Source organism: Siniperca chuatsi, linkage group LG24 (genome assembly GCF_020085105.1).
Source record: "Siniperca chuatsi isolate FFG_IHB_CAS linkage group LG24, ASM2008510v1, whole genome shotgun sequence".
In the NCBI taxonomy this organism is placed as follows: domain Eukaryota; kingdom Metazoa; phylum Chordata; class Actinopteri; order Centrarchiformes; family Sinipercidae; genus Siniperca; species Siniperca chuatsi.
In genome coordinates, this window is record NC_058065.1 from 16,596,594 (window position 1) to 16,621,143 (window position 24,550).

The 24,550-nt window shown below is 41.6% G+C and overlaps 1 protein-coding gene across 5 annotated transcripts in view; it reads right to left on the reverse strand.

The window, feature by feature from the left end:
* LOC122872200 (protein SON) overlaps positions 1 to 24,550 on the reverse strand; it is a 78,353-nt gene that overhangs the window by 9,507 nt on the left and 44,296 nt on the right. For 4 of the 5 annotated variants that reach the window (XM_044188114.1, XM_044188115.1, XM_044188117.1 and 1 more), the window contains 3 exons: positions 19,543 to 19,659; positions 3,032 to 3,179; positions 2,226 to 2,294 (listed from right to left, as the gene is read on the reverse strand). In XM_044188114.1, coding sequence (XP_044044049.1) covers positions 2,226 to 2,294; positions 3,032 to 3,179; positions 19,543 to 19,659 — 334 coding nt within the window. Of the gene's footprint in view, positions 1 to 2,225; positions 2,295 to 3,031; positions 3,180 to 8,624; positions 8,665 to 19,542; positions 19,660 to 24,550 lie in introns of all 5 variants that reach the window. The other variant, XR_006377049.1, reaches the window with a different exon arrangement.

Consider the following 24,550-nt stretch of genomic DNA (forward strand, 5'->3'; position numbering starts at 1 on the left):
ACTACCTTGGGTTTCAAATCAATAAAAATGGACTGGGCTTATAACACTGACTCCCTCTTCAGGAAGGGACAATACAGACTGTTCTTCCTGAGGAGACTCAGATTCTTCTGTGTGTGTAACAGGCTCCTGCAGATCTTTTACCAGTCTGTAGTGGCCAATGCTCTGGTCTTCACTGTGGTGTGCAGGGTTGGTGGCATCAAGGCTGGCAAGGCCAGCAGATTTAACAAACTGGTAAGGAAGGCCAGCTCTGTGGTTGGGTTGGAACTGGACAGTCTGGAGTCAGTGGAGAGGAGGATGAAGGACAAGATCAAACTCCATCCTGGATAACCCCTCTCACCGATGAGCTGTAGCAGATGAGTAGCTCACTAAGTGCCCAACTAAGTGCAAAACGGAGTGCTTCAAGCACTCATTTATGCCCACTGCCATCAGACTGCACAACAGCAGTGGAGACCACAGACTGTCATCACTTTGCCCTCCTCCCCAAATCACAAACACAATTTCCACAGTGTCGGGTACACTTGGGACACACACTACTCTCCCCCTCCATCTCTTACTGTTGGACTCATTTATATACTTTGTTATATATTTGATATATCTTTTTATATATTTACTATACTTAATATTTCATTTTGCATATTGCATTGCACCTTATACTATAGCTGGTAACACTTTGACTGACATGACATCGTCATAACAATGACATGAACATGAAGTCTTTATGAAGGTTTTATTAGGTCAATTACGTCACTTTTAATGCAAAGTTGAAATTGTTTGAGATGTCTTTGTTATGACAACTTGACATTAACCAAGAAAACATCAACACGTCATAAACATGCCATAGCAGGCCTAATTATAAACTTAAAGAAACTATTTAGCTTTATGTGTTAACATTACATTTTAGTGTCATCAGTGCTTGGTTTTGACAATGACTGTTATGAGACCATTATAATTGTGTCATGAATAAGTCCCTTGACCTCAAGTAAAGCGGACCCCTTTGAACTTGTCATAAAGATGTCAGTAAGTTTTATTACACTGTCAAATGCTTTTATAACAGTGTCATGAATAATTCCCTTGACTTCAAGTAAAGTGGAACCATTTGGACTTGTCATAAAGATGTCAGTAATGTTAAAAAGGCCAGTTTGACGACAGAGTACAGTACCCTGATGGACAGATAAGACTTTTCTCTGACTGACTAGTTAAAAAAAAAAAAAAAAAAGACCCTGGAAGAACCTCAACAGCCACTGCATTCTATTCATGTAGAAACAAAATAAATGTGTGATAGTGCTTGCTACAAACGTATATTGTTTAATACAATCTAAACCACACACACAGGCCTGAAGTTCCATTCATGGCGGTTGACCACGTTCAAGGTAGACTGACGAATGAGGCATTTTAATTTTCTTCAGAATTAGTCTGATATTTCTCTCTACTGTGCCGACATGGACATTACTTTCACGCTACAATTGTTCTGTCTGAGTAGACGTTATCCATTCAGACTTTCAAACAAACTCCTTTTCTGATTCATCTTGATGCCAGTGTCAGGAATTAATCTTTACATATGGAGCAAGGCTAAAGGTTACAGCTACAGAATTTTTGCAGGACAATATTCAGGTTTATTTTCACTGTGCATGTGCTGTAGTCAGCAGCCATACCAACATGTACCCTGTTTCTGCTGAATGACTGAAGCTAAGCTGGTGTGGGCTTGGCTAGTACTTGGAAGGGAGACCTCCTGGGAAAATTAAGTTGCTGCTGGAAGTCGTGTTGGTGGTCTTGCTGGGGCAGTCTTCCCTCTGCTCCTAATAAATCCCAATGCCCCAGTGCAGTGACAGGAACGCTGTGCAGGAGATGCCGTCCTTCGGATGAGATGTTAATCCGAGGTCCTGACTCACTGCGGTCATTAAAGATCCCATGGCACTTATTGTAAAGGGCAGGGGGTTCCCTGGTGTCCTGGCAAAATTCCCAACCTGGCTCTCTCCATCTGGCCACCAAATCATCCCCCAGTGTAATTGGCTCTATGTTTCCCACCCTCTCCACCTCAAGCTGATGTGTGGTGAGTGTTCTGGTGCAAAAATGGCTTCCGTGCATCACCCAAATGGGTGCTACACATTGGTGGTGGTTGAGGTGAGTCTCCCCCTCTTGTCATGATAAAGAACTATTTAAATGTAATTCATTATTATTATTATTATTACAACATGCTATGACAGTGTTTGCTGTGTATCTGTTACCCATGAGATCCTTGGTTACCACCAGTCCTCCTGTCTGCTTCTGTGGCTTCTCTCCTTCAGCAACAAGTCCTGAAACACACAGAAATAGAAATTATCATCATCATCACCACCACCATTAGCATTAGTGCTATTATTCTCATCATCAATATAACACCAACTCCCTAAAGCGTAATGTGTATCAGTCAGAATGGGCTGATGGAATTTGTGCAATGATAGCAGTGTGATATTGAGGGTACTACTGTGAACCAGTATTTGCTGTAGTTGCAGCCTCACAGCAGTGAGAGGAAATTATTTCACTTTATTAGGCAGAAATCTGTATTCTGACAGTAAATTATGTGTCTTCTTATTGGCTGGTGAGGTAGAGATGTTAAAGTGGTTCTGGTTTTAATGAGGCCAAGTCTCTTTACAATGGCAATGACCACCACCAGAATCTAATCTAAGCAGATGAAACTATAGCATTTCAAATTCAAAGGATGAGAGGGTCTTCAAGAACAAATTTACATAGCCAGCGCTCAACACGCAGAATGCTTACTTCTGCTCCAACTTTCCCTTTTCCCAACAGCCACTGGGGTATGTACTGATAAGCCACTGGGACAGGTCTGGATGAGCTATGACAGCCATGTGGCTACAGGTATGTATGCACAGCACAGGCTTGGATCCAGAAGTGGTTCACAGTATTCCTAGTGTTCATGAAGAGCTATGTGTCTGCTACCTCAACTAAGACTAGTTTGCCTTCACCATTGTCAAGACTCATTATCAAAATCTGTATCACTGGGCTGTTGGTCTAGTATTCTGTGGCCTCAGACCTTTGCGGTCGACCTTGAAGTCAATAATGATTGGCTCCACGGTACCCTCGCGGTTCCTCCCTAGGCCCTCTCCCGTCTTCCAGCCCATCTTTCTCATCAGGAACTCCCCAACACCCCCGGATACTGGAGCTGCCCTGAGGAACTGGTCCTAACCAAGACACAAACACACACATTGAGACAGAGGGAAAGAGGGGAAAAAAGGAGGAAAGAAAGAAAAAAAGATTATCAGTGGGAGGTGACAAATAATGAGTGATGATATTGAGGGGAAATAAGGACGTCTTATGCATTGGGGGAGAAACTGGACAAAAAAGCAGACCTTTTTACTTGTTATGTGGCAAGTTGAATCAAACACAAACACACTGGAGCGATATACAGCTGGTGTTCATACCTACCTAGCTCCTCTTCTACACACCCTCCTCACCCTGGCCACAGAGAGGGGGCCCATGACAGGGACCCTAATACATAGAAAAACTCCCCCCTCACAAGTTCCCCACAAACATAAATCACACCACAATAGAAAATATCAGAGTACACTTAACCAGATCAGACACATCCTGGACCACACTAGACTGTGCCGACCAGATATATATCATTATCACAGCCTCTACCACTCCCAAAAACCAAATGTTATGCTTTAGGATGACAGTTGGCAAGGCCAGCACTTGTGTGTGTGTGTGCCCACACATACAGTGGTGTGAAAAAGTGTTTGCCCCCTTCCTGATTTCTTATTTTGTTGCATGTTTGTCACTCTTAAATGTTTCAGATCATCAAACAAATTTAAATATTCAATAGAGTTTTTAAATGAAGGTTGTTATTATTAAGGGAAAACAAAATCCAAACCTAAATGGCCCTGTGTGAAATAGTGATTGCCCCCTAAACCTAATAACTGGTTGGGCCACCCTTAGCAGCAACAACTGCAATCAAGCATTTGCGATAACTTGCAATGAGTCTCTTACAACGCTGGAGGAATCTTGGCCCACTCATCTTTGCAGAATTGTTGTAATTCAGCCACATTGGAGGGTTTTCAAGCATTAAATGTCCTTATAAGGTCATGCCACAGCATCTCATTGTCTTCATTTTGTTCTTCTTCAGCCATTCAGAGGTGGACTTGCTGGTGTGTTTTGGATCATTGTTCTGCTGCAGAACCCAAGTTCGCTTCAGCTTGAGGTCACGAACAGATGGCCGGAGTTTTTGGTAGACAGCAGAATTCATGGTTCCATTTATCACAGCAAGTCTTCCAGGTCCTGAAGCAGCAAAACAGCCCCAGACCATCACACTACCACCACCATATTTTACTGAGTATTTTCCCAAAAGTCCTGGGGATCATCAAGATGTTTTCTGGCAAAATTGATACGCGCCTTAATGTTCTTATTGTTCAGCAGTGGTTTACGTCTTGGAACTCTGCCATGCAGGCCATTTTTGCCCAGTCTCTTTCTTATGGTGGAGTCATGAACACTGACCTTAACTGAGGCAAGTGAGGCCTGCAGTTCTTTGGATGTTGTTGTGGGGTCTCTGAATGGCTGATGAAGAACAAAATGAAGACTTTGGGGTGGCCTAGTTAAAGTCCTGACCTGAATCCTATTGAGATGCTTGATTGCAGTTGTTGCTGCTAAGGGTGGCCCAACCAGTTATTAGGTTTAGGGGGCAATCATAGAAAAGGTTTCAGTCGTAGTCATCTGGACACTGTTTTCAGAATCAAGATGTTTCGGCTCCCATCTGGAAGTCATTTTCAATTGTGAATTACGATGGAACACTCCTGGACGAATGAGGGACTACACCGTCTTGTTTAGGGGGCAATCACTATTTCACACAGGGCCATGTAGGTTTGGATTTTGTTTTTCCTTAATAATAACAACCTTCATTTAAAAACTGCATTTTGTGATTACTTGTATTATCTTTGACTAATATTTAAATTTGTTTGATGATCTGAAACATTTAAGTGTGACAAACATGCAAAAAAAAAAAGAAATCAGAAAGGGCACTTTTTCACACCACTGTATATCACATCAGTGTTGATGTTGTGGCTTTGCCTTTGAGAATAAACACAACACATTTATGTTAAAGACTTGGATAGCAGTAAAAGTAAAAGGATAGCAATCTAATGACACTCTATAAAGCATATAATTCCCACCATAAATTAACTAGATGTGTTTATCAACAGGCCAACAAGTTTAAATTTGCATTCAATCAAAAATCTGTCCATAACCATGACAACATTGTGGTGATGCCAACTCAGACAGTGAGGAGCCTGGGGAACCTGGGTCTGACCCAGGACGATAAACATTTGTCCACAAAACGTTTCTTTCACTATACTGGCTCCCTGCTGGAGCTAGCATCCTGCACAAGACTAGGTGCTAGGCAAAATGGCAGTGAAGGGAACTGCTCCTTCCTACCTCCATGCAGGGCTGTACGCAAGGTTTTAGAAATACCAAGGTCCAAAAACTGAGCTTGCTAGGGGGGTTGTTGAGTCCCTGATCTAAATATGTGCATTTTAAGTTGTTTGGAGAGCAAAAAATTAATAACAATAGCTTTAAAGCCATGCCAGTGGGCGGTAACATAAATTATCTGTCAAGCAGTAATACATAAGCATTAGGTTAACTGTTGCAATGAATGATCCACATTACAATCGGAAAATATAGAAGAGGCTAAAATGAACATAAAACATCTGAAAATGAATGTTGACAATGTTTAATTAAAGTGTTCAAGTAAAGGAAATACACACTACAGATGCCATCTACTTATTGTTCTCTCTCACCCTCTCTATTCACTCCCTGTCCCTTTCTCTGTGACTCCTCACTTGTCTCTCCTGCCAAAGTGTATTCAAAATGATTTAGTAAAATACACCTTCTTTATTTCATCTTTGTGTTTGAGTTTGCATCATTTTGGATTTGAATTATAGAAATGTGTCTTAAACAGTACATAACCGTAAGCAAAATATGAGTTATACAATAATATATTTATACAATAACACTAGATTATTACACAATAATTATGCTAGGTGTTTGTGCTATTGTTAAATTAAGCATATAGGTTCCACTGTAATTACCAACGAACATATGTAGCTCTGTGGTAATTACATTGTTTGAATTGGATCAGGTCAGTTTTTGTTTGTGTTGAACAGCACAGGGATATAATGCTAATCCTATCCTAGGCACAGTGGGCAGTACCTGCTCTTCCTCTCTCAACTCCATCTATTTTCTTTTTCTCTGTCTCCACATCTTGTTCCGTATCTCTTCCCTTCCCAAAGCTGAGCTTTGATTGACGGAGTCTTATCATTTTCATCTATGTCAGTGAAGAAAGTAAACACAGGATCGATTGAAAATTGAAAATTCTTTGACTGATGGAAGGAGTAGCTGCACCAAAACAGACTTCCTGAATAAACTTGGACCTAAAAAAGTGGGACAAATTTCAAAATAACCTTCAAAAAATCTTCAGAAAGGACTCTAAAGAAGAGGTTATAGCATTAATCAGCAAGAACAGACGAGGAAATATCTTCTTTGGATATATTTTTTTACCTAGCAAATACCTTGCTGTCAACTGCTAACTAGCTAACTGTCAACTGCTAAGTGCTACCTGCTACTGTTACCAACATTCCAAAGGAGAAACTGCACTGCACTAAAGAAGATAACAGAAGAGTTATTTTATGAAGACAAGAAGAAAAATGAAAGGATCCTTGTTGGTAACATTAATATATATGATAACCTGTACAGAGTTTAGTTTTTTCCAGTGTTTGTAGGCTAGAAAAGCTAACAAAGTAAATACCTAGCCTAGTTAGCCTAGATCCCCTTGGAGTAAACAAGTTGTCACCATGGAAACCAGTCAGAAGGCAGCTAAGCACAGCACAGCTCTCAGAGAACAAAGCAAGGAGGTTGCATATCCTGCTAAATGTAAGAGTGGAACAGCTATGGAGAAACACAAGGAGAAGACACTGCTTGAAAACCCAGAGGTCCTCTTCACTGACTATGCCCAACAAAAAGAAGGAAGAAAGAAAAACAACCTCATATTCTTCACTGATTCCACCTACATCTGGAAAGTTACTCTGCAGAAATTATGCATACACATCCAGCGAGGGCATTGGTTTAGAAGGCAGATTAAAGATCTGTAAAGATGACCACCTTGACAAAGATGACTCTCTGCTTACCATCACATACTACACCAAATGAAAGGTCATGGTCTGCCTGTCATTGAAAATTAATTACCAGGTGCGTCAATTGTTCCTCGTGTATAAAAGCACTGCCTACTGACCAATCACTTCTCTTGGAAAATGGCATCACCATTCGTAGAAGATCCATGGATGTATTAATAAGACCTAGTTCTAATAATACATTCGTGAGAAGATCCTGTGGAGCTTTGTGCACGTATTGTGAGAGGGTCTCTTAGGAGGGCAAGAGTGTTCAGAGAACCTGAGCACTGTGCTTTTGTATACCGATATCCTACAACAGAGGCTGATTGAAGCACTTAAGCCTCGTACTTGTTGTACTTAAAAGATATGAAAGTAAGACTACGTACTGCTTTTACTTATGTTTTTATATTTATTTTTTATTTGCTCCCAAGTCCGTTTCACACTGCCAGGGTTGCAGCTGAAAGAATAAGGTTTTTGGCCAGCTGTCCTTACTGCATTTGGCAGCTGTGTTGCTTTTAGCCTAGATTATGTGTTTAACTTCGTATTTGTCTAATATTATAGTTTGCTCTTCGTTTAAATATGCCGCTCTGCTGCCACTAGACTTGTCCATGTCTGAGATTGTGCGATTATGGCTAGATTGGGGAAACCTGGGTTGACTTCCCGAGTTGATAATATGGTTGTTAGGGTTAGTGAAGCCAGATAACAAAAAGATATCCTGGGTATGTTGAACTTGCTTCATAGTACAGGCCTCTGGAGTCCTTTGAAGAGGCATTCCCCCTGTTGAAAGCTGAGGTGGACACCAAGAGGATCAATGTTCCCTCTGACAGTGAAGATGATGACAGCCCAGTAGTGAACCCCACCACCTTGTCCATCTCTGCCCCTCCCACACCTGCCAGTTCTGGACTTTGCTGAATTCAAAGAGCTGACTCAGGCCAGGCTATCTGACCCTTCACCAGGCAGGTCCAACACCTGACAGACCAACTCTCATCAGTCCCCACAAAGACAAGTACAGAGACACAGACTCTCCCTGCCAATGACCTACCCTCTCTGCTGTGCACCCAGCCCAACACCCTGGCACCTCCTGATCATTCCACAAAGCCAGCTCTGCCCATCCCAGCTTCCCTCCACTCAGCCTGAAGAACAAGCCCTATAAGTGGTCCTAACTCTAAAGGGAAATTTCTGGACACAAACAAGCCTTTTCCTGGTAAGGAAGTGCTGACTAAATGCTGCAGCACCACAGGCCAGGCAATGAAGCTGTTGAAAAAGGAGACCCTCAGGAGCCCTCAATGCCTGGTGATCCACACAGGAACAAATGACCTGCACAACTTCGGTAAGGACACTGCTGAGGCAGTGAGGAAGATGATAGAGCAGGCCAGTAGGGAGTTCCTTGACACCCGCTTTGTGATCTCCACCCTGCTGCCTAGGACAGACACATTAATATGGAGATTAGAAGAGGATGTGCCACCTTACCCAATGTCCACCTGGCCCTCCACACTATGATGGACTCCATCTACACAGAGAGAGAGAGAGAGTGTATATATAGGATATTTGCAATGACCCTCAAAGACACAGCCCTAGGAAGCAGTCCTTCCATCCCCTCCTCTACCAGGAGCAGAGCCCTTCCCAGACCTCCTCCTCATCACCACCCCACGATTATCCCCCCTTCTGTGAGAAGACAACAGTTCAGCCTCAGCCCCTGTCCCCCTTCCCTACCCACAGCAGCAGACCTCTGCAGCAGCACCTGCCCCTGGTCCCCCTCCACTGCAGCAGAGCTATGCAGCAGTAGCTGCCCCTTGTCCTTCTCCCAACCCACAGCAGCAGCATTATGCTGCAGTTGTAGCCCAGCCTACTGCCACAGTCCCTCTCCCTGCTACCTCTGAACTGGGAGACATCAGGGAGATGCTGCACACCTGGCTTCTGTTTAGCTAAGATGTACATTCTCATCACCTTTCCACTTGAGTAGCAGAACAACATGGAAATGTATTGTTATTGTTAGTAGTAGTAAAAATAGCAATAGTAGTAGTCAGTACAGTGGTAATATTAGTGAAAATAGTATATGCCTCCATGAAATTCATGTCAAATTATTATTCAGTATTGTAAATGTATAGATAGTTATAGGTGTTTTCATATTTGTCTCACTATACAGGTTAATTTTGTTTTGTTTTTAATACATTCATTTCATATAAGCTGCTGGAATATTCAGGGTCTCCACTCCTAAACCTTTGAACCGAAGAGTGAAAAACCTGAATTGATATAGACGTTAATATACAGGATAGCACTGGCCACCACAGACTCATAAAACATCTTCAGCACTGCCGGACAATGCTGAAGATGTTTTATGAGTCTGTGGTGGCCAGTGCTATCCTGTATGCTGTTGCATGCTGGGGCAGCAGGTTAAAGGTAGCGGACGCAAACAGACTGAACAAACTGATCCGTAAGGCCAGTAACATTGTGGGGGTGGAGCTGGACTCTCTGGCGGTGGTGTCAGAGAGGAGGATGCTGGCCAAACTACACGCCATCTTGGACAGTGTCTCCCACCCGCTCCATGACGTGCTGGCTAAACAAAGGAGCACCTTCAGCGGAAGACTCATCCCACCAAAAAGCACCACAGAGCGCCACAGGAAGTCATTCCTGCCTGTGGCCATCAAACTATTTAACTCCTCCCTCTAAGGATTAGTCTGTTTGACCCTAGGTCATTAAACTGGTCATTGAGCATTACATCTCCGTCATAATTAATAATAATTGTGCAATATTCTGTTTACTCCTCAAGTGCAATATTAGTTTTCCCTTGTTAGTTTTTCTTATTTATTGTTACGGATATACCTCAATTACTCTCGACAGTACATGCACCTCCGCTTTTACTATTATTTATTACATAATTAGTGACATTGTATTTATACTGTACTTCACCATCTACCAGTAAACCCACTTGGTACTCGACACTTAGTTTATCTTATACTTATACCAACATGTTACTTAATTTATTTATTTCTGACCTGTTTATAGTGTATAATATCGTTTTCTCCTGTGTGCACTGACGTAAAGGCGAGCTACTGTAACAAAGAGTTTCCCTACGGGGATCAATAAAGTATTTCTGATTCTGATTCTGATAACTGTGTTGACAGAAACATGGTGTCAAAGTGATCGGCTCACTCACTGTCCTCCAGCAAATAATGAAGTTATGGTGCCCTCTATATAAATTAAAAAACATAAGCAAGGGCAGAACATCAGGGGTGAACTTGGAGTGGTTAGAAAGATTCACATGCTCCTCAGCTCTTGGGCCTAGTGTAGTAAACTGTGCAGTCACTGACATGGACCCCTCCACTATCAGGGCATTCACTGTCAGACAGCAATCCCCCGTTTCAGACCACAACCAAATAAATGTTTTCTTTAAACTCTCAGATCAAATGAGTGACACAAAAAGGAATGGGCAGATGGGCCCCAGACAGGAGACAAATTCATCATGGCCTTGAACTCACCTGATCTGATGAATATCATATCAATATATCCCTACCAGAGATGGTGTAAACAAGGCCATTGATAATATCAATATGCTATTTTGTAAGGCAGCTATTAAAACTGACCTTATAAAACACAAACGGAAGCCTATTAAAAGGAAAAACACTGACAAATGGTTTGATCAAGAATACACGACCATTAGAAAAGACCTGAGAAAAATAGCAAATGAAAAACATTGCCAACCAAACAAACCAACCTTATGCATTAGGTACAATGAAATTTTAAACAAATATTAATGTACAATTAGGAACAAAAAACAAAATTATACCCACATGAAACTTAGTCTAAATATGAAAATATTGAGAATGCCATTAATCAAAATTTATTCTGGGATATGTGGAACAACTTCAACACAAAGTGATCACAAGCATTACCCATCCAAAATGGTGACATCTTGGAGAGCACATTTTGAAAATCTGTACAAAGATATACCAATAAATTTAATTAATTCAGATCAATGTATTATCCTTTCTGTTGTCCACTGGTCAAATTTGACCCGTTTTCAAATGTTTTATATCAGAAATATGGGTTTGTTTCATCTAATTGCCATAAAAATAACATGGATGGTTCTATACTACGCTCTTTGCAAATAAACTTAATGATCACTACATTGAATTGTGGGTGTTTTATTCAAATTTATAGCATCTGTGGTCTTCCCAGGTCAAATATGACCCACCACTAGATGGTACAATGGGGCAATGGGTCACACTATTGTGCTTTCCAGCAGATGAACACACACACAACTTCAAAGCTACAGGTATGTAACCTGATTTCAACACAACCTTTCCCTACATGGGGACCAGAGCTTCCAGACGACACACACACACACACACACGTGTGTAAACCTGTGCCTTTCCCTACACAAAAACGCACCATCGGCGGTCACTCGAGGTGAGCATAATCGTCCTCTCCGTTGGGTTGTCTACTTGTGGGTCTTCAGATGGCTGTAGAGGCCAATCCACAATCCACATACTTTGGTGCAGTGTGGGCAGGGGAGAATGGTGGTTGACCCTTTTTCTCTCTCCCCTTGCAGTGAAGCCACACTGTGATTCTGCGAATACTTCCTCACACAATGGGGATATGTTCCTCTGATCTTAACTATAGTCAAAATAATTCAGAATTTCTGCTTTTTTTAAAACTCAAAAACGAGGTATAATTTCATGTAAATGAGGTCCACTGACCCTAAATTCCAAAATGAAGTGTAAAACGTGTGGTAATGAGTTGGAATGAAGTTGGCTTAAAAGTTTGGGTGATAATTTATAATTCATGCTTTATAAACAGTCAAACCGACCCGGGAGGACAAAAATTGCACGATCTAAGGGAAGATAATACGAAGGTTATAAAAGAAAAACTCAGAAGAAACACTAAGGGCAGCTGTGGCTTGGTGGTAGAGCGGGTGGTCCACCAATTGGAAGGTCGGCTGTTTGATCCTGGATTCCCCCAGCCCACATGTCGAAGAGTCCTTGGGCAAGACACTGAACCCCAAATTATCATCACAATCTCTATCTGCTGTTTACATTCCATCAGAAGATGAAGAGATCCTCCTAGAAAGAGAGTTGAAGTCTCTGTTTTATGCTGGTGACCTTGTTTTACTGTCTCCTACTGAACAAGGACGACAGCATAGGGTTGGGTAACGAACTCGGGACTTTTAAGGGGACCGACCGACTTTTAAGGGTACCGACCGAATTACGTCAGTACTACCGGTTCATGTTATAAGTGCGCATGCGCCAGCCCGCATGCTGCCTGTTGCCGTAGCTCCGTCTCGTCGTCTTACTTTTTCCAACTTTTAACTTTTCTTTTTTCTTCCAAACTTGAGTAATTTGTGTGTAAGTGTAATTTAAACTATGCTCTTTGCGAAAATGAGGGTAGAAAGTGTTTTTGTACTTTTTTTCGCCGTGGAACTTCTTCTTCTGCTACTCGGTCGGGGCACCGCTGCAGATCAGCTGTTTGGCCGCATTGTTTACACCAGGGAACAGCTGATCGCGCTGAAGCCGAGCAGCATGGCGCCCAGGACTACCGATGTCCCCACTGAGATCTGGAGGAGGACACACCGAGGATGCAGAGGTGGAACGAAGCGCCGAGGGAAGAGAGAGGGGTGCAGAAAATGGACGAGCTAACGGCGTTAGCCCGGAGTCAGACGGAGTTCTGTGAGTGTAGCTTGATGTGCTTCTCAGAGACATGGCTACACCAGGATATCCCGGACCATAACGTTTCCATCGGCGGCTTTCATACTGTTCGGGCCGACAAGGATCACACCGGGAGCGGTAAGCGGAAAGGCGGCGGGCTTGCTGTTCTAGTTAACAACAGATGGTGTAACCCTGGTCACATTACCATCAAGCAGAGTATCTGTAGCCCCGACATTGAACTGCTAGCTGTGGGACTCCGGCCATATTATCTGCCACGTGAATTTTCACATGCCATTGTTGTGGCTGTTTACATCCCCCCCTCTGCTAACCCGGCATCGGCGTGCAACGCCATTCACACTGCCATAGCACAACTCCAGACTCAACACCCGAGTGCCCTCATATTAATCTCGGGTGACTTCAACCATGTCAGTGTTTCAACAACACTGACTAATTTCACCCAGTATGTGAGCTGTCCTACTAGAGAGGAGAGGACACTGGACCTACTGTATGCTAACGTGAAGGATGCATACAGCTCTTCCCCCCTCCCCCCTCTGGGTAGGTCAGACCACAACCTGGTTCACCTCAAATCCTGCTATGTGCCTCTGGTTAAAAGGCACCCTGTGACCACAAGGACAGTGAGGAGATGGTCAGAGGAGGCCTATGAGACACTGCACGAATGTTTTGAGGTGACAAACTGGGATGCACTCTGTGAGCCTCATGGAGAGGACATTGACGGGCTCACTGAGTGCATCACTGGCTACATTAACTTCTGTGTGGACTGCAATGTCAAAACCAAGATGGTCCATTGTTATCCAAATAAACCGTGTGGTCAGACCCCTCCTGGACCCCCTTCAGTTCGCCTACCAGCCCCGACTGGGAGTTGAGGACGCCATCATCTACCTGCTTAACCGCATCCACACCCACCTGGACAGGCCGGCAAGCACGGTGAGGATCATGTTTTTTGACTTCTCCAGTGCTTTCAACACCATCCGGCCTGCCCTGCTGGGGGAGAAGCTGGCAGCGATGCAGGTGGATGCCCCCCTTGTGTCCTGGATTGTGGACTACCAGACTGGCAGACCACAGCACGTGCGCCTGCAGCACTGTGTGTCGGACAGCGTGGCCAGCAACACTGGGGCCCCTCAGGGGACCGTCCTCTCTCCCTTCCTCTTCACCATCTACACCACGGACTTCAGCTACCACACAGAGTGCTGCCACCTTCAGAAGTTTTCTGCTGTGGTGGGATGTATCAGCGGTGGCGATGAGACGGAGTACAGGGCTGTGGTGGGTAACTTTGTTTCATGGTGTGAGCAGAACCATCTGCAGCTCAATGCAACAAAGTCTAAGAAACTGGTTGTGGATCTACGGAGGGCCAAGGCACCAGTGACCCCGGTTTCCATCCAGGGGGTCAGTGTGGACTACAAGTACCTGGGAGTACACTTAGATAACAAACTGGACTGGACCAAGAACACTCAGGCTGTTTACAGGAAGGGCCAGAGCTCTATTTTCTGAGGAGGCTGAGGTCCTTCAACATCTGCCGGACCATGCTGAAGATGTTCGAGTCTGTGGTGGCCAGTGCTATCCTGTATGCCGTTGCATGCTGGGGCAGCAGGCTAAAGGTAGCGGACGCCAACAGACTCAAACTGATCCGTAAGGCCAGTGACATTGTGGGGGTGGAGCTGGACTCTCTGGCGGTGGTGTCAGAGAGGAGGATGCTCGCCAAACTACACGCCATCTTGGACAGTGTCTCCCACCCGCTCCATGACGTGCTGGTCAAGCAAAGGAGCACCTTCAGTGGAAGACTCATCCCACCAAAAAGCACCACAGAGCGCCACAGGAAGTCATTCCTGCCTGTGACCATCAAACTATTTAACTCCTCCCTCTAAGGGTTAGTCTGTATGACCCTAGGTCACTAAACTGGACATTGAGCATTACATCTCCGCCATAATTAATAATAATTGTGCAATATTCTGAGTACTACTTCCGTGCAATATTAGTTTTCCCTTGTTAGTTTTTTCTTATTTATTGCTACTGATACTATATACCTCAATTACTCTTCGACAGTACATGCACCTCCGCTTATTAATATTATTTATTACATAATTAGTGACATTGTATTTTATACTGTACTTCACCATCAACCAGTAAACCCACTTAGTACTCGACACTTAGTTTATCTTATACTTATACTGACATGATACTTAATTTATTTCTGACCTGTTTATAGTGTTTATAGTGTATTATATCGTTTTCTAGTACTTTCTCCTGTGTGCACTGACGTAAAGACGAGCTGCTGTAACAAAGAGTTTCCCTAAGGGGATCAATAAAGTATTTCTGATTCTGATTCTGATTAAATCAATCTGTGCCAAATTTCGGTACCTGAGAGCGCAGCTGGGTGAGAGAGTAAAGTACAGAGAGAAAGAGAGAGAGAGAGACTCCCCTGCTTCTTGTTCAAGTCACAGGGACATGTGTGTGCGTAGTGAGTGTGTGGTTGAACTAGAGTGAGCGAGAGGCAGATCGTGACGGTGAATGCGAGCGATGCAGAGGAAAAGGTGAGCAGTGAAGCTGAAGCTGGCAGTAAATGTACAGTGTAGGTTACAGTATGTCAGTGAAAAAAGGCTGTAGCTTCTCAAGACAAAAGTAAAGCTCCCGTGTGTTGTTTCCTAACTTATGGAATAAGTGTCACTATGACGATCAGCTCCGCCTACGTTGAGGGGGTACTTTCTCCTATCTAAATCATACACTGGGGCAGCATTATGCCGGTGTTGTTTGGTTCAGTGTAAAAAAGCAAAGCAGGCGTAATGGCGGCTCTTCTTTATGGCAGTATTGCGGGATCTCTGTGTAAAAAGTGGTAAAAAAGTGTGGTTACGCCTTTTAAAACTCGAGGCAGACAAGACTCACTGCATAAGCTGGCCAGGGCAACACTTCTAACCTGAGGAAACACCTGGTCAAACACAAAATATATCTAAAAACTGAAGAGGGTACCGTGTTTGAGTCTGGAAGTCCCTGCAGCAGCCGCAGATAACATTAGCAAGCCTGCAGCCAGCAGGAAGAAGTTAACTTACCCTCCATGGCTGACTAAACATTAAGTGAGGCAGTGAGGTAAAATGTTCTAAATAAATAACAATGTTGAAATTGAGAAGTTTGGACTTATTTTTTTCAACTGAAATTACATTTTACCTTATTCCAGGTAACGGTATCGGTTCAAATGTGAACGGTATCCAACCCTACTACAGCAACAGCTGGACATAGTAGAAAAGTACTGCCAGAACTGGTGCTGCCTAAATATGAAGAAAACTATTTTTTCAAAAACACCCCAGATGTCAGAAGAAAAAAATACCAGTTTACCATAAATAATTATATCATTGAACATAGTATGAGTTATACCTACCTTGGTATAACCATAACAGCATCAGGGAGTTTCAACATGGCAGTGAATGCACTAAAAGAAAAAGCTTGAAGAGCTCTAAATGCAATTAAGAGAACATTTTATAATTTCCAAATTCCAATTAAAATCTGGCTTAAAATATTTGATGGTGTCATTTAGCCGATTGAGCTGTATGGTAGTGAAGTATTGGGTCCACTCAGTCATCACAGCTATACTCGGCAGATACCTACTGATAATTAACATTCAAAAGAGAGCACTCAAATTTTTTAATCACCTTGAATCCAGCTCGCTAGACACCCTCCATTCCAAAGCCTTCCAAACCTAAGAGATAGGCCCAGAAAAGAGTCCCCTATCACTGGTGCTGAGACTAACTGCCCCCTCTCAGACACACTCTGAATCAGTCTCACAACAACACTGCATTCTAAACACCAATCAGAGTAAACCAAATTATAACGCAATGTAAAGAAACATATTCTTTGGAAAGAAGAAACTAAAATCCAAAGTAGATTAGAATGCTATCTGGCCCTAACAAAGAAACTATGAATTGGCAGAATATCTCTCTACTGTCAGAGATAGAAAGCAGAGACAGATCCTAACCAAGTACAGGCTCAGTGACCACAAATTGGCAATCGAAATATGTGGTCACTGTTCGACAGGTGAGGCTGACACAAAGATGCACTTTCTCCTACAATGTAAAACATTCAATGAAATGAGGAACATTTACTTTAACAAGTTCCACTCTGTAATTTCAGATTTCAAAGAGCTTACAGCTAAAGAGTTTCTCCTGGGAGATCAATAAAGTATTTCTGATCAATTAAAAATACTCCTAGGAGGAGACAAGGCATATCTTGCTGCCCAATATGTATCAACAAGCCACAACCATAGGGACAATAAGTGACCTAGAACACACAGCACATGCATGCGTTCATGCGCAGACAAATACATGCATAGGATATACCGTATATATATATACTGTATATATATATATATATATATATATATATATATATATATATATATATATCAATCTTAAATGTTATAATGCCCTTTGAATTTAATTGAAAATTAATATTTAAATGTAAATGTTACCGGCCTCCACTAGGATAATCTTGCAATGAAAATAAAAATGTATACTGTAAGGGTACGTCATTTTAACATGAATTTCAACCCTTTACAAAAACTGAATTGAAAGAAAAGCTTTTGTTAAAAGTTTATCAGTCTACCATTGGATTGGATGGAATTATGTTAGCTGGCTAGCAAGCTAGTTAATTCACTCATGTGAAACTACCTAGCTGGCATCATGAAGGATGGTTACTGTTTAACATAGCACGACCGCACAGGAGCTATTCGTCAGATGTCTGGGGAAGAATGACATTGCACTACAAGCAGTCCACTAATAAAATTCTCTAGTTACCTGTATCACGCTTTGCATGGATTCAGCTGCCTGTCTGGTTTCCTCAAGTTGTTGACATAATCAAAGAACCACCTTGTTGAGTAAAGTTTATGTAGTAACGACAAGATCATCCACTTCACGACCCACCCACCCAAAAGCAATGACGGTGATCAGATGAGCAAGTCGGTAATCTTGCCGTTGTACAATATCTTTGCCGCACCAAAGTAAATGGCAATTACTTCACAACTTTTATTATATACACGTTGGAAAAAATACCAAGGTCCAGACCTCTGTGACCTTAATGGTGGGTACGGCCATGCCTCCATGCCATGGTCAACACTCGTGGCATGATTGGCCTCCCCGTCATTCTGAGGAGCCTGTGGTCGCTCATCTCGATGAAGGCTCTTCTACTTTCTAGTCCCACAGTGATGGAATGAACTCCCCACTAAGCTTAAGACTGGCTTTTCAGAGTATACCTTCAAACACCATAATAGCAGTTACTAATGTCTCATTTCCTTAAAAGCATTGAAAGTTTGGACTGAGGCCTGCATCATACATTTTTTTTATAACTTTTTGCATTGGTCAGGTTGGGCATAGGAATGAAATGGGCAGAGCTACAAGCACTCTAATATTTTTTCTCTACATTTCTGCCAGTGTCTGTGTTCATTGTTGAGCTTCCCCAGGCATAGAAAAGCTATTGTATGTGTGTGATGTCAACTAATTTTTGGGACAAGCAGGTGGGGCCAGGGAGAAACACACTAATGTGCATGTAATAGTGGGTTGCAAAACAGAAAACTTTTTTGACATGGGCCTTTCATTAGAATGAATGAGCACCATCTTGAGGTGTGGTATCCAGCTCTAATAAAACAACTCTGGTAGCATCTCTGTCTACACTCTGAAGTGGAGTTAGCGGTGACAAGGACTGCAGTGCACAGGGAATTTTGAGGGAGAAAAATGGGGAAAAACACTACTAAATATAGCTGCAAGCAGCAATTCCAGGGTTCAAGCCAACACAGACTGCTAGAAGTTTAAAGCTTTTGATCTTGACCAAGCAGTGAAATCTCTCTTTTTTGTGTTTTCTCAAATAGAATGAAGAAAATAAACAATTTCTGATTCATAGTCTGATTCGTGTTATGCCACGCACATTGTTTGCCCTAGTATCGCCCCCTAGCTGTCGATTTAAATGAAACTTTCAGGGCATGTTTCAGATTTTTATGTGGACATATCCTGGAAGTTGTGTGATGATTGGACAAACAATGCCTGATTTATAGCCTGATTTGTGTTATGCCATCCCCAGTTTTTTTTTTTGCATTTTAGCGCCCCCTACTGACTGATTTGATTGAAACTTTCAGGGTATGTTTCAGGTACTTCTGTGGACATATCCTGTAAGTTTTGGCCACCATGTGGCCAATTGGGCTCCTATTTCTGTGGAAGCACATGCACATCATTTCCAGTTTTTTGGCCAAGTTTCGTGTTTCTAGCTTATTCCAGTTCACAGCAATTTGAGCCACGGCATAAGACAAATAATAATATATATAATAAATAAGACAGCACAAACACAATAGAGTTTGAGCCCCTTCGGGGCTTGAAGCCCTAATAACTAAAAGACAATGTATTCATTGATGAAGACCATGTACAGTTCCTTACCAAAACAATCATTTGGTAACAGAAAATGTTAACAACATATTGTCACACTTTTGCATCCCTACTTTGCTGAAATTGGTTTAACACAGTGAGATAGCTGACGGTAATTCTGATGCGCTATTGCTACACATTTTAGCATGTTATTACAATTCATGTAACTTGAATTGTGCCAACTAGCAGGCATGAGCAACACAGAAACCTCAATATGTCCAAAAGTACAGGTCTTTGTGTTTACAGTATATGCACTTTTTTTTTTTGCAACATCTGTCTCAATGATTTATGTATGTTTATTTGAGTATGTTGTATTTGTGTGTCTCTTACCTTCTTCAGCCATGCTTGTGGTCCGCTGGTGGACAGCTCCTCTGAGCTGAGGATCTGGGCTCCAGTCGAACCAGTGAAAAGACCAGGAACAGTGTTGGATTGAGCCCACGCATCCACCTATCAAAACAGGACATTTCCATTAGATCAGACAGTCAAAGAATGTATCAGATCCAATACTCTAATAAAGTATTCTAAACATTTAGCAATGGAGTAATGTGCATACAATTAAACTGAGAAAAACATACAATAAAATGCATGCACTTTAGGCTGAGCAAGCCTGACTATAGTGTTCAACAGGTGCATACAAGATATGAGTGACAGACCAAGTTTTTGCACACTCAAAATCCACATTAATAGGTGAACATCTGTTGCCCCTCCAGTAACGAGACTGAAAAGATGGAGCTATTTAAAAATAAGTAGCTGTGTGGGTTGTCCCTTTTCCCAGTATGTCTGTTACTGATATCATGGACCTCATCACAGTTTAACAGAACTTTAATGAGATTCATCAGCCTCCACACAAACAAATTATATTTACTATCTGAGCTCATCTAAACAAAAACACTGGTCATCTTAAATTAAAAAAAAATTAGTTTCCATAGGTGGCATATTTAACTAATTCCCTTTGTGTGTATACAAAATAATAATAACCCTAAACATGAAATTTGTTATTGATTATTATATTTCTAAGTAATGAAAGTGACAGGGGATGTTATATTATTGAACACGACAGCATTAAAATGTAAGCTGTATGTGGTGGGAAATACATGTAACAAAATTAAAATCAGAGCCTAGTCCATTTAGGTTAACATTTCAAGCCCTGTATAATATTTTTAATATACCTATAGGGAAGCCATCTGGTAGGTGTAGTGACTTTCCAGTGAGCTTAGCATACTTTACATTCTTTTATGTAATTTCTATTCTTCTAAGGATTATAAGTATTGTGTGTAATGTTTATCTACATTGTAATTTATAATACAGTGGGTATGGAAAGTATTCAGACGCCTTTAAATTTTTCACTCTTTGTTCCATTGCAGCCATTTGCTAAAATCAAAAAGTTCATTTTATTTCTCATGAATGTACACTCAGCACCCCATCTTGACAGAAAAAAACAAATGTAGAAATTTTTGAAAAGAAAAACTGAAATATCACATGGTCATAAGTATTCAGACCCTTTGGTCAGTATTGAGTAGAAGCACCCTTTTGAGCTAGTACAGCCATGAGTCTTCTTGGGAATGATGCAACAAGTTTTTCACACCTGGATTTGGGGATCCTCTGCCATTCTTTCTTGCAGATCCTTTCCAGTTCCGTCAGATTGGATGGTGAACGTTGGTGGACAGCCACTTTCAGGTCTCTCCAGAGATGCTCAATTGGGTTTAGGTCAGGGCTCTGGCTGGGCCAGTCAAGAATGGTCACAGAGTTGGTCCAAAGCCACTCCTTTGTTATTTTAGCTGTGTGCTTAGGGTCATTGTCTTGTTGGAAGGTGAACCTTCGGCCCAATCTGAGGTCCTGAGCACTCTGGAAGAGGTTTTCTTCCAGGATCTCTCTGTACTTGGCCGCATTCATCTTTCCTTCAATTGCAACCAGTCGTCCTGTCCCTGCAGCTGAAAAACACCCCTAAAGCATGATGCTGCCACCACCATGTTTCACTGTTGTGATTGTGTTGGGCAGGTGATGAGCAGTGCATGGTTTTCTCCACACATACTGCTTAGAATTAACACCAAAAAGTTCAATCTTGGTCTCATCAGACCAGAGGATCTTATTTCTCATAGTCTGGGAGTCCTTCATGTGTTTTTTGGCAAACTCTATGCAGGCTTTCATATGTCTTGCACTGAGGAGAGGCTTCCGTCGGGCCACTCTGCCATAAAGCCCCGACTGGTGGAGGGCTCCAGTGATAGTTGACTTTCTGGAACTTTCTCCCATCTCCCTACTGCATCTCTGGAGCTCAGCCACAGTGATCTTTGGGTTCTTCTTTACCTCTCTCACCAAGGCTCTTCTCCCACGATTGCTCAGTTTGGCTGGATGGCCAGGTCTAGGAAGAGTTCTGGTCATCCCAAACTTCTTCCATTTAAGGATTATGGAGGCCACTGTGCTCTTAGGAAGCTTGAGTGCTGCAGACATTCTTTTACAACCTTGGCCAGATCCGTGCCTTGCCACAATTCTGCGTGAGCTCCGTGGGCAGTTCCTTCGACCTCATGATTCTCATTTGCTCTGACATGCACTGTGAGCTGTGTCTTGTATAGACAAGTGTGTGCCTTTCCTAATCAAGTCCAATCAGTTTAATTAAACACAGCTGTACTCCGATGAAGGAGTAGAACCATCTCAAGGAGGATCAGAAGAAATGGACAGTATGTGAGTTAAATATGAGTATCACAGCAAAGGTTCTGAATACTTATGACCATGTGATATTTCAGTTTTTCTTTTTTAATAAATTTGCAAAAATTTCTGCATTTCTGTTTTTTTCTGTCAAGATGGGGTGCTGAGTGTACATTAATGAGAAATAAAATGAACTTTTTTGATTTTAGCAAATGGCTGCAATGAAACAAAGAGTGAAAAATTTAAAGGCGTCTGAATACTTTCCGTACCCACTGTATATTGACATTTGTTCTGTTTTAGCTACTTAACAATATTTTGTTATTTTTCTCTTATGATATCAGAATATATAATAATCAGTATTGTTCTATTTAACAACACTTCACAAGAACAATACCAAGACAGAGAGGACAGACAAAACAAATAAAAATACTACAATGAGGAGCACATGACACATTGAAAATATATTGAAATTTAAATAACTTGCACTTTGTGTTTAAGTATCAGTGCTGCAGGGTACACTATCACAGTCAAGTATGCTCTGCCCAGTGTGTCAGGGGCGTGCCAAGCACACTTAATTTCGTAATTTTGTGGCCAGGCTTGCCTGGTGCACCTCTAGTGCACTTGGGTACGGGGTGGGTTGAGAAAGAATAGGAATTCTTTTCTGAGTTTTCCTCAGAGGAAGCATATTGGTGTTTGTATGTATGTTGAAGATCCTTTGGTCATCTTGTTTTCCATTTGCAATAATGCACATTTTCATTTGTCATCACAATGATCCATACAATAACCATCTGTAGTTCTTAATTGCAGTATATTTTTTGCATGTTGTATTTTCTTTTCTCTCTTAGAATTGCTGACAATCTGGGAACAAAATACTTGCCTGCTTTATCTTCATAATGCTGCATAACGTTATCCTGTTAATGATCCACAAATAAATTCGGATTTTAAAAATAATAGTTGTTTGTTTCTGGGAACACCACTATAAATTTTTACCAGAATAATCTCTATCACTTGCAGGACCTTATAACATATTACCTGAGTTTTGGGGTTGTAGTTCATGGAAAATATGTTGATTAGAACTGATGTTAGATTCTAGTATGTTTGAATCAGCTGTCCATTTTCCCATTGGAAGACATTTTTGGCTTCAGTGAGTTCAGTATTTGACATAGTGGGGGAATGTTATTATATAAATATTATAACTGATATTTATTGTCTTTTTAATGCTTTCTTTCACTTGAATGTACTGGAATTAACAATGGTCAGGCATGTTACATTTTTGTTGAATAAGGATGAAGGTCATGAACAAGCCATAACTTAATAGGTGTCCTAGGCAGGTTACTCTTCTCCATTTCTATACAGGAAAAATAAATGGTTTATTGAAGATTTGAAATGAAAGGTCTGCATTTGTTCCACCAGATAAAGTAGTTTTAACGGTGATGCTTTTAAAACAGTTGTGTGCTTTAATAGTTTCATTGATTAATGGAAGGTTTTAAAGTTGTATTTCTTCAGCTATTTTTTATTCTACATTGAGCCATGCTGGTTTTTCTTTTCTGGTCAATTTCCAAATGTACGGCAAAAAGGGATAGTGGTAGTTTGTTCCATCATTCTAAATCATCTTTTATGTTTTGTAGTAAGCGGGTTTAAAAGTGTCGTTTGGATTTGATGTAACATGAATTCCTATCCTATTAGATATCTAAAAGTTTCAGTTGGATGTTTAAAGGGTGAATCCTTGACCCTAGCATCCCATTTGGAGTTGGTTAGAAACAGGATCTCTGACATGGTGAAGCTGATACAGGATATAGTAGCCAGGCACACTTACCATAGCATCTCCATATTGATACATTTTGTGATGGCATTACACAGATATTTGTGATATCAGTATAATATTAGACTGTCACTCTCTACCTGTCCAGAGTCTCTTCAGATAACGGGGGAGAGTAGGTGAACACACCCACATAAAGATCATTACCGACAGTTTATTGGCGTGACACTAGAGGCCATTGCAATATACATTATAGTTGTGGATGTATTTGGGCAGTTGCCCAACCATGTCATTTATTCTGAACTTGAACAGCCAACATAGTTGTAAATCTGTAACACTATATAATTTTGCTAAATCTATTTTCACATGTCTGTTCGTCTTGGAAGAAGGATCCCTCATCCCCTCCTTTTTGGGGAGTTTTTCCTTATCCAAATTCAGGGTCTAAGGATAGTGGGTGATGTAGGCTGTACAGATTTGAATGCCCCTTGAGGCAGATTTGTGATGGGCTATATAAATATATGGCTGCATTTATATAATGCACAATTTTTTTTTTTACTTCATTTGACGAATCTTACTGACTTTGGTGATCTTATAGCTCAATAGTTCCCAAAATGGGGTCCGGGAACCCCCAGGGGTCCTTGAGGGGCTTCCAGGGGATCCCCAGCAAAAAAGGGGAATGATGTATTTTCACTATAATACCATCTATAAGTAACACAATGACAAAATGTATGACTACTTTGGTCATGGGGTTCATAAACTTTCTGTAATAAAACATCTTAAAGCAAAAATCCTATCAGATGGGGGTCAGTGGTCTTGTTTAGGGGTCCTTGACAAGAAAAAGTTGAAAACCACTGCCCTAGTTTTTCCTCAAGGTGCCACCAGTAGGTTGATATTTTGGGTGTTCAGTGAAATGTCTCGACAACAATTGGACTGCTA